Consider the following 17,964-nt stretch of genomic DNA (forward strand, 5'->3'; position numbering starts at 1 on the left):
GGCAAATTTGTTGCTTATATGCGGTTTATAAAAATGCTGCAAACACCACTCTCCATCTGTTCCACAGAAACATCCCCCGTGCTGCTTCTTCTGCATCGGGGCAGCCTGGAAATCGCCTCTGGAAGGGGGAATCAGCCACCTCGAGATCTTTTTGGTTTTTTTTATTCCAGTCACAACCCCCCCTTGTATTTGCTTTTTCACATTTATGGGATGAACGGGAGTTCTCCTCCTCCTCCTCCCTGGTTTTTGGGGAATTTTTTCCCCTTCCATGGTGGTGGTCACCAGCAGCTGCTCCTTCCATTGTCCCAAGGTGCTCCCAGCCCTGTCCAACCCGGCCTTGGATATTTCCAGGGATCTCAGCTTCTCTGGGAATCTGTGCCAGGGCCTCCCCACCCTGCCAGCCCGGAATTCCTTCCCATTTATCCCACCTACACCGGGAGAAATTTTTTATTAAAGCCCAGTATTAATCATGGTAACCGGGGAGGAACTTTGAGGTGATAAAACCTTATCAACCTGCAGCCAGGTTAAAGCCATTCCCTGTGTCCTGTCCCTCCATTCCTTGTCCTGAATCCCTCCCCAGCTCTCCTGATGCCCCTTTAAAATCTGGGAGGAGCTCTGAGTTCTCTCTGGAACCTTCTCTTCACCATGCCTCGAAGGAGAGCGAGTGAGGAGAGCAAATGTGAGAACCCAGCTTCTAACCCCACCTCATCCTTGACTTTAAACAGCCAAAATTAAAAAAAAAAAATTTTAAAAAACCCACCCAAGTTCAATCATTCTACTCCACATTCTTATTTTGAGTTTGAGCCACTGGGGGCAGAGCAAGGAGTGACTTTCAGGAGCTGCACCTGCCTGGACTTGCTGTGAATTGATCCTGCAGAGGACACGTCCCAGAAGGAATGTCCCCATGGCACTGTCCCCATGTCAGTGTCCCCATGTCAGTGTCCCCATGGCACTGTCCCCATGGCAGTGTCCCCATGTCAGTGTCCCCATGTCAGTGTCCCCATGGCACTGTCCCCATGGCAGTGTCCCCATGGCAATGTCCCCATGGCAATGTCCCCATGGCACTGTCCCCATGGCAGTGTCCCCATATCAGTGTCCCCATGGCAGTGTCCCCATGGCACTGTCCCCATGGCAGTGTCCCCACAGAGCCTCATGAACCAACCACCAGCCTCACATCGTGAGCTCCAGGCACCTTTTGCCCACAGAGGAGCAGATCTTTGCCTCAAAGATGAAAACTTTGGAGCCAAGCACACCAAAATCCCAACTTTTCCTCTCAAGGTGAGATCTTTGGATCCAAGCACACCAAAATCCCAACTTTTCCTCTCAAGGTGAGAGCTTTGGAGCCAGGCACACCAAAATCCCAACTTTTCCCTCTCTGAGACTTTTGGAGACCAGCACATCAAAATCCCAACTTCTCCCTCTCAAGGTGAGATCTTTGGATCCAAGCACACCAAAATCCCAACTTTTCCCTCTCTGAGACTTTTGGAACCAAGCACACCAAAATCCCAACTTTTCCCTCTCTGAGACCTTTGGAACCAAGCACACCAAAATCCCAACTTTTCCCTGTCTGGGAATAACTCACCCAGGGAAATCCTGTGTCCCTGCTCCCCTGGGCGCTGCAGCCGCGCCGCGCGTTCCCGGAGCCGGGAGCCGAAGAGGAGCCCCAGGCTGGCGTCGTCAAAGCAGGCCAGGCTGGGCACCATGGTGAGCCAGTTGAGGAAACTCAGGTTCCCACTGATGATCAGGAGCACCTGGAGGGGAAACGAGGAAGAGGAGAGCGTTGGATCTCCCAAAATGCCAGCAAAAAACGTGTGGGGATGGGTTTTGGCATCCCAAGATGGGTTTTGGCATCCCAAGATGGGTTTAGAATCCCAAAATGAGTTTTAGCACCCCAAGATGGATTTTATAATCCCAACATGGATTTTAACATCCCAAGTTGGATTTTAACATCCCAAGATGGATTTTATAATCCCAAGATGGGTTTTAGAATCCCAAGATGGGGTTTAGCATCCCAAGATGGATTTTAGAATCCCAAGATGGATTTTAGAATCCCAAGATGGATTTTGGAATCCCAACATGGATCTCGCTGATGTTCTGGGCTGGCAAAGCCTTCCTGGAGCCCAGGCTTAGCCAAAATCTGTGCCTCTGGTTCACAACGTGAGCTCTGCCTTCAGCAGGAGGGATCAGCCAGGGGACAGAGTGACGTGATTTCCACAGACACTGGATTCCCAAAGTGACTTAACTTCCACAGAAACTTGATTTCCATAGAAACTTGATTTCCATAGAAACTTGATTTCCAGAGTAATTTGATTTCCATAGTGACTCGATTTCCATTGTGCCTTGATTTACAAAGAGCCTTGATTTCCAAAGTAACTTGATTTCCTAAGTGACTCAGTTTCCACTGTGCCTTGATTTCCACAATAATTTGATTTCCAAAGTAACTTGATTTCCATTCTACCTTGATTTCCACAGTGCCTTGATTTCCATTGTGCCTTGATTTCCAAAGTGACTTGATTGTCACAATAACTTGATTTACAAAGTGACTCATTTCCAAATTAACTTGATTTCCATTGTAGCTTGATTTCCAAAGTGACTCAATTTCCAAATTAATTTGATTTCCATTGTGATTTGATTTCCATTGTGCCTTGATTTCCATTTTACCTTGATTTCCAAAGTGACTCAATTTCCAAATTAATTTGATTTCCATTGTGACTCGATTTCCATTGTACCTTGATTTCCAAAGTGACTCAGTTTCCAAATTAATTTGATTTCCATTGTGACTCAATTTCCAAATTAATTTGATTTCCATTGTGATTTGATTTCCATGGTGCTCCCATGGGAATCTCCCCCTTCCTGCTCATTCCGAGGGATCCGTGACAGCAACGCCCCTGAAACCCTTCAGGAGGAAATCTTGGAACTTCTAATTAAAGAGCAGCATTAAATATAGAAATGTGCATTTTAAGAGGCGTTATTTTGTTTTAATTTTAACTTTTATTGGATATTTAGGAGAATATCTTGCATGTGGTCTCCCAAAATACTGCTACAAACCTCAGGAACACGGGGACATTTTCAGCCTGAGGACTTTCAGCCAGGGTTCTGATAAAATAATCCATGTTTTCTCATTAAAAATGACAACAAATAAATGCTAAGAACGTGTGATTTCACATTTTATATGGCTGGCACCATGGTTTCTGACATGGTGATTTGCAAGTTACAAGTTTTAAAACCCCAGCAGGACTCTTCAGAAAGTCACAGATTGTTAAAAAAAAGGAGAGCTCTGACCAATCACAGCAAGGAACAAAAACCCCTAACTATTATTTCATTTAAAAAAATAATAATTTATGCTGAGCTGGATAATTATGAGGGGGAGAAAAAAAATAAAATAAAATAAAATAAAATAATTTCTACCTGAATTCCAGACACATGTTGGGTCCTGGAAGGGAACATGTTCCAGGGGAGGTTTGGGGCTCACCCTGTGACCTGAATGTGATTTAACTCGATGCATATTAATCAGCCTGGCTCCATTATCACACCTCTCACTCGGGGAACTCTGCTCCTGTTCCGAGGTGATTTTGCCTCGTGCAGTCGCAGCCGTGTTAAGAAAATCCTTCTGTGCTGTGCAGGAGCCCCTGGGTGGTCCACGGGAGGGGTTTTTTAAAATGTTTTTGGGGTTTTTCGTTTTTTTGGTTTTTTTTTTTTTTTTTTCAGGAGTGATTCACCTCTCTTTATTGCTTGGAAGTCAGGAGCGGGAGCTCTTATTTCCAGCAGCCCTGAAAAATCAGGGGATTCAAAAAATAACACGAGTTTGGCGTTTTCTGGGCTGGGCTGGAAGTGCAGAGCCGACACATTTTTAATTTCAGTGCTTCTGGCTGGGGCTTGGAGCTCCTGCTCAGCCGGGGGCTGAGGGAGCCATGGAGCCCTCGGGTTTGGAAGCACAAAACTCCAAGGAATTCCTGCTTCAAAGCCAAAAAAATGGGATTTGTCAAACATGCTGAGGGGTGGTGGTGTCCCAGCAAGAGGCTTTGTGGCTGTATTGAGTGGGTTTAATGTTATTTCATCATCATCATCATCATCATCATCATCATCATCATGGAATGGTTTGGGTGGGAAGGGACTTTAAACTCATCCAGTTCCACCCCCAACACCTTCCACTGCCCCAGGGTGCTCCAAACCCTGGCCTTGGACACTTCCAGGGATCCAGGGGCAGCCACAGCTTCTCTGGGAATTCTGTGCCACCCTCCCAGGGGAGAATTCCTGCCCAAAATCCCACCAGCCCTGCTCTCTGTCCATGTGAAGCCATTCCCTGTGTCCTGTCCCTCCATCCCCTGTCCCTCTTCTCCAGCTCTCCTGGAGCCCCTTTATGCCCTGGAAGGGGCTCTGAGCTCTCTCTGGATCCTTCTCCTCTCCAGGTGAGCATTCCCAGCTCTCCCAGCCTGGCTCCAGCCCTTGGAGCATCCCTGTGGGTTCCTCTGCTCCAGGTGGGAGACACCAGAGGGATGGACGAGTCCATGGCACCAAGGGTGAAGCTGAACCCACAGGAGCAGCATCTCCCAGGATTTAGGGACCCACTGCCATCCAAATTTCAGCAGGTAATTCCCCAAATCCTGCCTTTCCTGTGTGAAACCTCTGCAGCTCCCATGCTCTGCTCCCCCACAGCTGGCTCCAGTTGGGATGTTCAATTTGGGATGGATTTCCCAGGGCAGATTCCCTGCTGGAAAGAGCACGGGGAGCTTCCCTGATGGCTGAGGAGGGAGAATTCATCCCCACTTCCACAGCAATTCCAGCCTTTGGCTCACACCACACCTGGGCTTCTCCATGCTCCAAACCAGCACCAGGACCCAGCTGGATGTGCACACCTCCATCCCCATCCATCCTCAGCCCTGATTTGTGCTCTTTCCCTTGCTGGGCAATATTGAAAATCCCAATTACACCAACCAGATGGGATCAACCCCTGTGGTGATGGGGAGAAATTTTTTATTAAAGCCCAGTATTAATCATGGTAATTGGGGAGGAACTTTGAGGTTATAAAACTACAGCATGTCTAATGAGCGAGCTCCTTCTAGGAGGAACTGAGGGTTTTAATCTAATAATGTCACTTTTATGGATTATGACTGGAGTTTTATGAAGTGTGATATGAAATACAGTGGATTCATGGCTCTCGCTGGATTAATTTGGAAAAGTAGTTTTCCTGGTTCTAGGCCCAAAACCAATTATTCCTCACATTTCTGTCCCCTGCCCCGTTACCAAACCCTTCTGTCAGAAAATGGGCACCTCCAGCCGTAACTTTTTAACTTTTTTACAGGTTGGGCTCCTTTGTTTGGCTGGGGTTTGGGGTTTTTGTTTTTTGTTTTTTTTTTTTTTTTTTTTTTGAAATCCCAGATTGTTACAGACATCCAGTAGGCACAGGAAGCTCAAATTCCATGCCACAAGCTGGAAATTTGTCCAGGAGGGACAAAAACAAGCTGGAAACTCTTAAACAACCTGGAGCTTGTCCTCAGCATGGGGACAGGATCACCTCACTGGGGCTTCCTGACATCGAGCCATTGGCACAGAAAAGCCAAAATTGGCATTTCTGGAAGGACTGTAAATCATTTAAAGGGAAAAAAGAGACCTCAGGAACCATCCAGTCCTTCCTGCTGCCCCAAAGTAGAGTCTGAAAGTCAAAGCAGAGTCTCTACCTGCACTGGAGTGTAGTTGTTAAACTGTTCCTTGAAAAACACTCATACATGTGGTTTCCCCCCCAAATTTATCATAGGCACAGATAAAAAAATATTCCCATTAAATAGCAGCAACAAGAATATTTAATTTTCCCCCATTACGAATTTAATTTTCCCCCCATTATGAATTTAATTTTCCCCCCATTATGAATTTAATTTTCCCCCATTATGAATTTAATTTCTTGTTAACACCTCGATTGGCTGTTTGTGTGAGGATTTAATCTCTGCTGCTCAGGGTGCAGAGTAAAACAGGTCAATAATCACCTCTGTGCAGGCAGGAGATGGTTTTTGTAAATCCCAGAGAAATTCAGAGAACTATTGGAAGCACCAGGAGAAAAGGGAGCAGGCCAGCCTCTGCTGAGGAATGAAGCAATCACGGACACAGAAATGCACAATCTTCACTAAAAACCTTGCTCTGGGTCAGGCTTTACACATTACAAATTGCACTGTGGGGTTTTTGCAATCCCAGGTCTAAACAGGGACCCAAATCCCCCCCAATTCCTGTCCCACGCCCCACGTTTAGGTTGGATCTGAGCGGGCACCAATGGAAGTTTCTCCCTCCAAACTGGATTTTCATTTGTTCCTGTCTGAGCCAGACACTGCAGCTCCCACACATTGTGGGTTGGAGGGATTTAAAGGTTTCATCCCTTTTCCAGGGACACCTTCCACTATCCCAGATTGCCCCAAGCTCCATCCAAGTTGGCCTTGGACATTTCCAGGGATCCAGGGGCAGCCACAGCTTCTCTGGGAATTCCGTGCCACCCTCACAGGGAGGAATTTTTTCCCAAGTCCAAGTCAGGTTGTTCCAAATGCATCCCAGCAGGACCCTGCTGCCTCTGGCACACAGCAGGGATCGGTGACATCCCATGAGCAGCACAAATCTCCACAGGAGCTGCTGGAAAAACACCCCAGGATCCATCCCAAGGCTGGAGGAGCCGTGTGCTGCTCCCCCGGAGCAGGTCTGGGTTCCTTCACCCGGCGCTCGTGCTGATGAGCTCATTCCAGCCACAAAATCCAACAGCTCCTTAAAAAGTCCCTGCATCCATTAATGCTCCAAGTGTTCCTCTGGGCAGCTCCATCCCTCTCGTTAAAAGCATTTTTATGGCACGTGCAGAGCTGAAGTCCAGCCCCAGGCGTGGGGATGGTGGGAAGAGAATTCCTCACCCATTCCTTGTCTTGGTTTGAAAGGCAGGAGCCTCTTTTGGAAATGGGGAATTCAAACCCCCTCCCTCCAAATTATGATGATTTTGAAATTAAGGGGAGGGGGGGTCTCAGGCAAAGATATGGAGGTGCCCCTGGAAGGGGATGCAGCGCCTGGAACAGCCAGGACACATCCATGGCACAGCCCAACCCCCTGGGAAAACACATGGGGGATTGTCCCTGTGACCCCCCTGGGCTGGGTGGAGTCATGGATTCATGGAATTATTGAGGCTGGAATCGTGGAATTATTGAGGCTGGAATAATTGAGGCTGGAGTCATGGAATCATTGAGGTTGGAATAATGGAATTATTGAAGTTGGGATCACGCAATTATTGAGGTTAGAATCATGGAATTGTTGAGGTTGGAATCATGGAATCATTAAGGTTGGAATCATGGAATTGTTGAGGTTGGAATAATGGAATCACTGAGGTTGGAATCATGGAATTACTGAGGCTGGAATCATGGAATTATTGAGGCTGGAATCATGGAATCCTTGAGGTTGGAATCATGGAATCATTAAGGTTGGAATCATGGAATCACTGAGGTTGGAATCATGGAATCCTTGATCCTTGGATCATCGAGTCCAACCATTCCCCCACCACAGCCAAGGCCACCTCTGACCCCAGGTGTCCCCAGGTGCCACCTCCAGACCCGGGCATTCCACCCTGCACAGCCCTTTCCCCTTTCCATACAGGAATTCCTCCCTAATTTCCCACCAGGTGCAAACCAAAAGCAAGAGCAGTCGGTCACTCACTGCAGTGCTGAAATGAATATCCACTCAATATCCACTAAACAGCTCTGAACAGCAGCCAGGAGGAGCAATTCCACCCCAGGCATTCCCAGCACCTTGATCCTCCCCAAAATTTCCAGGCATGCAGGTTTTGGAGGATGGAACCAAATCCCAGTTCCCTCTCCCAGCAGCTTCAGCAAGGAGCAGCTCTGGGCTTGGTGAAAGCACAAACATCATTTTCATTTTTTTTTTTTTTTATTTGTGCTGCACAGCCTGGATTATCCCCTAATACCAACACACAGGAAAAGAAGGATTCAGGAAAAAAAATTTTCCAGCCCTGTAGAAGTAATCCTGAGGTCTGAGGTTTAATTACAGCCTGGAATGGGGCTGTCAATAGGCACCAATCAATAACTCCATTACACAGAACTCCTCTGTAATTAACGCTGGATGATTATTGAGTGAGCAGTAATAAAGTGGAACACCATCAAGAGCAGAAAGTGAAAGCCTTTTCCAGAATATCCTCCTCCCTACTAATTAGGACATTTTTCACCAGGAGATGTGTGGGTTCAAAATTCCCTCTGTGAGAAATGATGTGAATTAAACCCTGCTGTCAAATCCTGGATCAGCCCAAAGTCACATGGAACTGTTTATATTCCTTGATTGAAGGAATGCTAAAACACTTCTGGCAAAAATGCTTCCATTCCCTTTCCCCATCCACGCACTGCAGGCTCCTTTGAAAATCACTTTTTCTGCAATATTTAGAGGTGTTTGACAATTACCAAAGAGCAAACCCAATTTTCTGGGGGGAAAGAGAGAAGGAGAACACATCCAAAAAAAAAAAAAAAAATCTGTTCTGATAGCAAACATCTTCTCTAGTCCAGGTAAAATTTGGATGAAATTGGTATTAAAGACAAAAGAGGAATAAATATTGATGGGAATGCTGTCACAATCCCCTTCCAAAAGGATTCAAACCCAAGGTTTTGGTTTCACCAGCTGTGGAGACATCTGCAACAGCTGGATGGGGACTCTGCTCCCCAAATTCAAGGCCAGCACGGATTCCAAGCCATCTCTGCCTCTTGGAACTGAAAGGAGAGGACGTGAGCACACCCACAGGCACGGGGAGAAGGCGAGGGGAAAGTCGAGGATTGTCACATCTGATCAGGCTGAAAACTCCAGCGGCTTCCCCTGCTCTGGATCCTTCTGCAGCTCCTTGCCTCGCCTCGTTAAATCCATAATTTTGGGTAACTTGAAGCTCTCAGCAACATCTGCAGTGAAATGTTTCACTCGGGTTGGCTACTCGGTGTCACTGGGAGCCAAGGCTGGGTGAGATTCCAGCTCTGGATTTTTCCAGCAAACCAAGAGCAAATTTTTTTTTTTTTTTTGGGGGGGGGGGGGGGGACACAAACGGAGCTGAGCCCTGAGCCCGTGGGGATGGAGAAATGGGAAACATTTGTGGCTGAAAACACACCAGGAAAAAGCCAGGTTTGGGGCTGGGCAGCATTTGATTTCAATAAAGCCAGGCTGAAAAAGCCTGGAGGATTTAAAAAAAAAAAAAAAAAAAAAAAAAAAAAAGAAAGTGAAGGACTGGATGTAAAAATTTTATGGAAATGGTAAAAAAGAAAAAAAAAAAAAAAAAAAGAGGAGAAATGTGAAGGAAGGGCAGAACAGCCACCATGCCTTGGCATTTCTGCAGCTCTGCCCCAAATCCTTCCCTCAAATCTGCTGGCAAATGGCTTCAAAACTAAATTTCAATTTATTAAATGAAATGAAATTGATCCTGTGATAAATCTGGAATCAAGGAATATCCTGAGCTGGGAGAGACCCACGAGGATCATTCCTTGGTGAAAATCTGCCAGAGATTCCCAGGGAAGCTGTGGCTGCTCCATCCCTGGAAGTGTCCAAGGGCAGGGCTGGGAGCACCCTGGGACAGGGAAAATGTCCCTGAGGTCCCTTCCAGCCCAAACCATTCCAGGATTCTGGGATTCCAAGCCCAGCTCACTGACATATTTAAATTACAAAATGCCCATCCACTGGACATGGAGCCCTTGTTAAATTTTCTGAGGTCAAAAGAAGGAAAAAAAAGCAGGAGAAAACAGGAATTTTCCCATTTTCCTTCCACCCCAGATGGCAGCTGAGCAATCCCTGAGCTGTCAGAGGTGGGGACTAAATAAATAGCAAATGAAATGTACCCTGGGCAAAACCAGAGATGCTTAAGAAAACACAAAATGTGTTAAAAATCACATTTTTATGCTGCCATCTGCAGCAGTTTCTTTTCAGCCTTACTCATAATTCCAGTTACAATGGGAGCGAGGTGTAAATTATGAAATTTTTTTTTTTTAAAAAAGAGTTTTTTCAGCTTTTTCCTTCCCTGAGCAGTTGGTTCTATGTGGGACAAAACGATGCTGGGATGGAGGCAGGGAAAAAATCAGGAGAGATTGGGATGCTCATTGCTCCAGCCCTGCTGAGGGAAGCTTTTATTTTGTTTATATGGATTTATTTACTTGCAGGAATCTTTCCGATCCCAATAGAGGGATTGATGGAGTCTGCTCAGCACTAGATAGGAACAGAAACAAAATAAAAACCCAAATCCCTCTTTTAGCTTTGCAGAGGACGACAAGGTGCTCCAAAGGGATGGGATTTAATAAACTCCATTTATCCCCGAGCCTTCTGCCTGCACAAATCAGCATTTCAGGGCTGCCTGGCTCCTGCTGGCAGCTCCGAAAAAATCCCATCCCCAAGCAGAGGAGTGCGGTGAGTTTTTCCTGGTAGCCTCCTCCTGCTTTTCCCAGCCCGGCTTTGGCCCGTGGCAGACGGGATCACATGAGCCGCGCATCCCGGAGGATGCAGGGGAGGAAGCAGAAAATGCCACCCACTTGTTAAGGTCACAGCTGCGAGATCCCTGCTCTGATGGCTTACATATGAGAGCAGCCTGGGAAGAGAGAGGAAAATATCGCAGGATATTCCAGGCAGAGCTGTCACCGCAGAGGGGGGAATGCTGCCCTGACAAACGCCAGGGTTTGCTGTTATCAGGGAAAGATGCTCCCCTGGAAAAAAAAAAAAACAAAAAAAACCCCAAAAAACGCTGCCCAGGGATTGAGAGGGATTGAGGTTTTCCAGCTCCGAGGATGAAATGCAGCTGCCTGTGCTGTGCTCTCCACTGTGACTCATCCCACAACACCCAAGGGGCATCCACATCAGCCATGGGGCTCGCTGTTAAAGGTTACTCATTATTCACCCACAAACTGCGTTTGTCAACTGAGGGGAAGAGCGAAAAAAAATTAAAAAAAAATAAAATAAAAAAAAAAAATCCATCATTGCCTCATCTTGTGATTCCAACAGCCTCGTCCAGCAGGGGATGAGGAGCTGCTCTGGGAATGGGACACCAGGGCAGCAGGAGGTGCCAGGCACTGCCTGGTGCTGCTGGAGCAGCACTGGGAAGGGATTGATAAGAAGGAGCAGGGATCTGAATGCTGCCAGGCTGCTGAGCTGGGAAAAGATGGAGAGAACTGGGGGGAAAAAAAAAAATGCAGGGAGTTGGGGAAAAGATGTAGGGAGATGGGGAAAAATGCAGAGAATTGGGGGGGAAAAATGCAGGGAGTTGGGGAAAATGTAGGGAGGCAGGAAAGGATGCAGGGAGCTGGAGAAATAATGCAGGGAACTGGGGAAATATGTAGGGAGCTGGGAAAAGATACAGAGAATTGGGGGGAAAAAATGCAGGGAGTTGGGAAAAATGTAGGGAGCCAGGAAAAGATGGAGAGAACTCGGAGGGGGGGGAAATTCAGAGAGTTGGGAAAAATGCAAGGATCCAGGAAAAGATGCAGGGAACTGGGAGAACACGCAGGGAGCTGGGGAAAAATGCAGAAATCTTGGCTGTTCCAGGTTTCCTGCACCATGCCCACGGTGCTCAGAGCTTTGGCAATGTGGGCACAGCCAGAGCCAGGTCAGGACATGGATCAGGAGCAGCACAGGGACACCTGGACAGGTGAGGGTGGATGTGCCCAGGGGTCCTGGATGGATTCTGCAAAGGGAATCTGGGAGGCCCTGTTGGGTGGGCACCTCCATCCTACACCCTCAGGCCATGGATTTTATTTTTTTTTTCTGTCTGGTTTTTGGAGATGAATTTCTCCTGACAGCAAGAAGGAACCCTGAAGGTTTCTGCAAACCAAACTGGCAACCAAAGCCAGAGCTGGGGCCAACGTGGGCTGGGAGCAGCAATCCCAGAGCTGCACAATTCCCTGCTGTGCCTCAAGGCATTCATCTCCCAGCTGGCCTGGGAAACGTCGGCGTGCCCAGACAGCACAGAGGGAAATTACAGCCGTGCCCAGGATTTTCCAGCCCGGATCATCCCATGGAGGTGCTGCCCAGATGTGGCCACAGCTGCTCCTGGCTGGCGTCTTGTGGTGGCAGAGCTGCTGTCACCGTGCTGGGGCCACACGGGGCACTGGCACCGGGGAACACCGGTGGGGACACCCAAGGGACAAAGGGGGCTGGCATGTGTGGCTGCCAGGCCCAGGAAAAACTCCTCTGAGAGATTTTCCACGCCAACCTTCCCAGGCTCTGCTAGGGCTCCTTCCCAAAGCCACTTTTCTCTAATGGAAACGTGAGAGAAGAACGGAAAACAAACATAAACACCTGCTGGATGGGTGACAAAGCCTGGGAAAGAGGTGTCACTGTCTCTGGACCAATGGGCTGTGTTTTGTTCCTGAGTGTATTTAAGGAGTGTGATGTTCATAATAAATAATAAATAAATAAAGAATAAATTGTCTCCTTCCTATCTTGAGAGACACCGTGCTGCTGGGTGTTTTATCACCGCTGCTGCTCAAAGGGTTAATCCCTGACACACAGCAGGGAAACTGTCCCACAGGTGTCACCTGGTCCTGAGGAGCCTCCAGGGCTCCTTGTCCTGCACCAGGAACGGCGTCCACGGAGGAATTGTGACACCTGGCACTTCTGCGGTGCAGGATCAGCTCAGGACGGCAGGAGAGGGACAGGAGGAGCAGCAGTGACACGGCAGCACCAGAGACGGGAGCAGAGTCACCTGAGCCCCACCAGGCGCTCACCTGAGCCACCTGAGCCACCTGAGCCCCACCAGGCACTCACCTGAGCCACCTGAGCTTTGGGACATCATTAACGCCGGGTCTGAGTCACATCACACCCACTCGTGACCCGACCCACTCACAGAAATCCCCCCCACAACCACTTTTCCCAACTCGCCGTGATTTTAAATGAAATAACCTGATTTTTCAGGTTATTTTGGCTGTCACACAGCACCCCCAGCGATGGGAGCAGAGCCACCTGAGCCCCACCAGGCGCTCACCTGAGCCACCTGAGCTTTGGGACATCACTAACCTCACCCTGCCACACCCACTCGTGACCCGACCCACTCACAGAAATCCCCCCCACAACCACTTTTCCCAACTCGCCGTGATTTTCCATAGAAATAACCTGATTTTACGGGTTATTTTGGCTGGAGGTTTGCACTGAAGGGAGGAAAAGGCCCGGGAGAAGCAGCAGAACATCCCTGGAACAGATTCCAGCCAGGACATCTCCAGCCCAGCGTGGCCAAGGGCAGCCCAAGGAAGGCACCACAAGGATTTTTATCACAGCAGTGGCTGCGTGGATTATTTCATTTGGCACCCTTTGGAGCTCTCATAATCTTTTCCTTTATGATTAATATTAAACAAGTCATATTCCTTATGGAATTTCCTAACCCTGTCTGTTTATATTTTTCTCTACATCAGAGTTAATATTTTAAGATCGCCTCTTTTTTTTTTTTTTTTTTTTCTCTCTTTTATTTCACGTTCATCTGTTTTTCCTCATTTTATAAATCAGGTTTCTTGTTTAGTAGTCATGACAACATCTTGCCTGCGGTGGTTACACCACAGCCTGGGGCTTTTTATTTTCTTTTCTCCCCCCCCCACCCCCCAAGCCGCCTAAGAGAGAGAGAGAAAAAAAAAAAAATTAAAAATCCTTTAAATAAATAAAAGCATAAAATGAAAGGGGCAAGTTGGGAGCCACCTCCTCCTCCTCCTTTCCCTCCAATGACCCACTTCAACAAGACTTCCCAGCATGGTGGGTGAGGACTCATTTGGCTTTAATCCTGCAAAGTCTTATCCACTTAGTTCACTTCAATGGGAATACTCGGAGCACATCGAGTCAAGCACATATGAAAGTCTTTAAAACCTTGAGGTCTGAGCCTGAGAGGCACAGAAAAGAAGAAAAAAAAAAAAAAAAAAAAGCTCAAATCTGGAGCTGCATTTTCCTTCTGGGTGTTGAGGGTTTGGGCTGGGATGGGGTGGGATGGGGATGTGCTGCTCCCAAGGGGAGGATGGGGTCACTTCCAGGAGATGTTGGAGTTCAGCATCATCTTCCCAACATGGACCACCATGAATCCATGGCCAGCACAGCCACCCCATGCCTTTGGCATCTCCCGTGCTCTGGATTCCCCCAAAAAAAACCCCCCAAAAAAAACAAACCCCAGGACCCTCCTTCACACCTTTATTTCAATTAAACCCTGTCAGGACAAGCTGGAGATGAGGCAGAGGAATTCCAGAGCAAAGCAGCATCCCATCCCCACATGCATTCCTGAGATCTAGGGAATATTAAAGGATGTCTTTGTTTTTTTCCTCCCCCTAAATTCAGTCTTTCGGGATGCTGGGCACCAGTAGCTTGGAGGGAATTTCGACTTTAGGAAAAAAATTTTATTTCACACTTCTCCCACGAGCACAGCAGCCACGGAGTTACGGATCTGTGCTCGCCCATGGAAAGACACCACAAAAATTCCAGGGGGTGTTTCTGGAGAGCTCAGGAACACCGAGAGCAGCCCCCGAAGCCAGAGGAGGCAGCGAGGAAAGGAAAAGGCTGAGGATTGAACAAAGGCTGGGGCAAGTTTTAATGCAGCAGGACCCTGGGAGCCCTGAGACAGCGAGTGCAGATGTTGTGAGGTCGCTGTAACCCGACTCCGAGAAGGAAGAGGATGTGTTCCCTAAAATTCCCCGCGGTGCTTTAATTCACTGCAGCCTCCCCGAGGCAGCATGTGGTGATCACAGGTGGGGTTTCACACTGGCCATAAACGTGGAGTTGGGGGCAGAAATCTCCAATCCTTTCAGCTTTGGCGGCCAAGGCGGTTGAGGAACAGATTTCCATGAAAACATCTCCTTTTCCCCGGTTTCAGGGCTCGGAGGAAAACCCTCCAGCAGGGATTGTGCAGCTCCAAGGACCTGAGACTGCCCAGCCAGGACTTCCCTCCCTGCCTGGGTGCAGAAGGGGATTTGGGAAGGAACACAACATTTTGAAGCTGCACTTCTTATCTCTGATCACATCATTTTCCCCCAAATAACCCCAGGAAACGGAGCTCTCCCATCTTTAGGACCCCAGCGTCCCTGCAGTGCTGGCCCTGCAGTGTCTCCATCCCCCTGGCCCTGGAATCTCAGACATGGAGCTGATTTGGGATCCAGGGTGCCCCCCTGACCCTTTCACCTCGGTTCTGTTCCCTCTGAGGTTTCTGGCTGCAGGGATGATCCGTGCTGGATGAGGAGAGCTGGGCAGAATTTGCTCCCGAGGGATTTGTGTGGGGATTACAACTGCTTTTCAAAGGCTGGCTATGGAATAAATGACATTAATGATGCCATAAAAGCAATCCCTGTCTCCTTCCCACTCCCCACTCCTGCCATTCCCAACCCCATCCAAACAATCAATGCAATCTCAGTTGTTTTTCCAGAGGAAATTTTGAATTTTCTGTTGACCGAGGCATGCAGAGTTTACTCCTGCTCCTGGATTTTGGCATCTCAGAGGAGCTGGCAGCTCCTTGGAGGTGACCATGATGTAAAACCTGGTCTAGGGGGAGGTGTCCCTGCCCAAGATGAGCTTTAAGGTCCTTTCCAACCCAAAGCATTCCAGGATTTTATTGAAAACCTGTCCCTTTCTGCTTGTTTGCTCACAAAGTGCAGGGAATCCATCCATGAGCCATCCCAACCATCATTCCCAAACATTCCCAAATTCCTCTTTTTTTTTTTTGTGCATTTCCCTCCTAGACTCCCTCAGCCTTTCCAAAGCTGATCTGGGATTTCTCTTTGCTTCCAAGTTCTCCTAACTGGAGCAGGGTGTAAATTTAAAGTGATGCTTCTCTCCCCGAGCTGCTCCACGTGTGGACACCAAGCCCAGACCAAACCCTTGTGGTTCCTGTAGAGCTTAACCCGGTCCCCGAGGGGGTTTCAGGTGTGGAAAAAGTTCCTGAGGGACGTGGACAAAGCAGCCCCGTGCTCCTGGCAGCGATGGAATTGCAATCCAAGAGCCCAGCAGGACAGGTGAGACCTCGTGCTGCCAACACCTGCAGGATCCAGGACTTCTGGGGTTCAGCTCGGGGTTTAGAGCAGCAACAAAACTCCAGGACCCCGTGCAGAATGGCAGCAGAAATCGTGGGATCTTTTCCATGGATCAGTCAGAACCATGGCGGGGAGGTTTGGGTTGGGAGGAATCTCAAAGCTCATTTCCATCCCCTCCCCATGGGCAGGGACACCTTCCACCATTCCAGGCTGCTCCAAACCCTGTCCAGCCTGGCCTGGGACACTCCCAGGGGTGGGTGGGAGGTCACAACCTGTTGGGAATGTTGTTCCCAACGAAAGGGAAAGTGAGATTTGGGGTTTACAAACAATTCCCACCTCCAGGGGAAGGAGCCAAGCACAGCACCAAACCAACGCCAGCTGCTCCGAGAGGATCCTGCACCACTCATCTCTCCAAAAAAAAAAAAAAAAAAAAAAAAAAAAAAAAAAAAAAAAATTCCCCGTTTTTATAGGAAGATGAAAGCAGTGACACGGGTTTCCTGCAATTCCTGGCTGTTGTATCACCGCGGAGATAACGAGCCCGGGGAAGGGGAGGGTGCAGCTGTGTAAACTGCGTGTGGGCTGAAGCATCCCGGGGCTGCAGCCTCATCCCAGCGCTTCCAGAGCAAAAGAAAAACCTCTCCGGAGGCAGCAGAGCTTCTCAGGAACACGAAACCCACAACAAGCCAAGGAGTTCTTCTCATCAAAGCAGGAAAAGAGAGAATCCGTCTTCACCTCCATCCCTGAGCAGCACAGACAGCAGAGATCCAGCCCTCTGAAATGTTGAAATTTGCTTAAGTGGCTTTAATTAAAGCTGTTCCAATCGTTGTGGGAAGTGACAACTTTTTGCACATAAAAGCGCAAACTCATTTAACTTGGCAAGGACAGAACTGATTGGAATATGCAAATTATTTTTAAAAAAACTCCTCTGGGAGGACACAAGGCACAGGTTTCCCAGGGAAGCTGTGGCTGCTCCATCCCTGGAAGTGTCCAAAACCAGGTTGGAACAACCTGGGAGAGTGGAAGCCGTTGGAAAATTGGAATTGGATGGACTTTAAAAGTCCCTTCCAACCCAAATCATTCCAGAAAAACCATGCCAGGAACCCACAGCAAGAGCAAAATCAAAGCTGCTGTGACAGCCAGTGATGGCAGAGGGAAGAGGAAGGAGCAGGGATGGGGAGCAGCCTCCTTCCAGCCAGGAAAGTCATTTCAGCAGCAGCAAAATCCACCCCTCGCTCCAAGAACACCACAGCAAAGGCACCATCCCCCTGCAGCCCCTTCCACTGCTGCAATGGGCACATTCTGCCTTCACACATCACCAAGAAAGGATTTTCTTCATAATAAATGTATTAAAAATCCTCTTTCAAAGAAGTTTCTCATCTGCCATCTGTTTCCAGTTAGGCTGTTCTGATTTCTTTTTTTTTTTTTTTTTTTAATTTTTTTTTTTTTTTTGAAACGGAGTAGAAAACATTATTTAAAGGTCCTGTCATCTTGCTGGTGGGAGGAGAGATCCCAAATCCCAAATCCCAAATCCCAAATCCACCACTGTCACCCTGCTGAACAGCAAAGCCTGGGGGGAGCCAAGAGCTGGGAAGGGACCAGTTCAGATGAGGACTAAAGGACAGAAAATGGAATTAAACTTGGAAGACCTTCACCATCACTTCAAACCATTGCACTGAAACTGCAGAAAATCACAGATATTTAAAGATATTTGACACATTTTAGTGGGGGAGTGCTTTGGCTTGGGCACAGCAATGGGTTGTGATGGTTTTACTCAGCTTTAAGCAGCTACACCTAAAAGTAAATAAATAATTATCCCTGGAAATGTGGTGCCAGAACACCAGAGGATCATGTCATGGCCACCAGGAACATCTCTGCTTTGCAGCTGCTCTGGCTCTCCTCACACAGAAATAAATGGATTTTATGCCCCTGCACTCACATGTGCAGCACATCCTTTATCTCCCAGCCTGGAGCTGAATCCCAAATCCCATCTGGG

The 17,964-nt window shown here is 48.1% G+C and overlaps 1 protein-coding gene across 3 annotated transcripts in view; it reads right to left on the bottom strand.

Moving 5' to 3' along the window:
• LMF1 (lipase maturation factor 1) overlaps nucleotides 1-17,964 on the bottom strand; it is a 150,794-nt gene that overhangs the window by 21,251 nt on the left and 111,579 nt on the right. For all 3 annotated transcript variants that reach the window (XM_088174229.1, XM_088174228.1, XM_088174230.1), the window contains one exon: nucleotides 1,583-1,751. In XM_088174229.1, coding sequence (XP_088030355.1) covers nucleotides 1,583-1,751 — 169 coding nt within the window. The remainder of the gene's footprint in view (nucleotides 1-1,582; nucleotides 1,752-17,964) is intronic.

This window comes from Sturnus vulgaris, chromosome 16 (genome assembly GCF_052056855.1).
Source record: "Sturnus vulgaris isolate bStuVul1 chromosome 16, bStuVul1.hap1, whole genome shotgun sequence".
NCBI lineage: Eukaryota > Metazoa > Chordata > Aves > Passeriformes > Sturnidae > Sturnus > Sturnus vulgaris.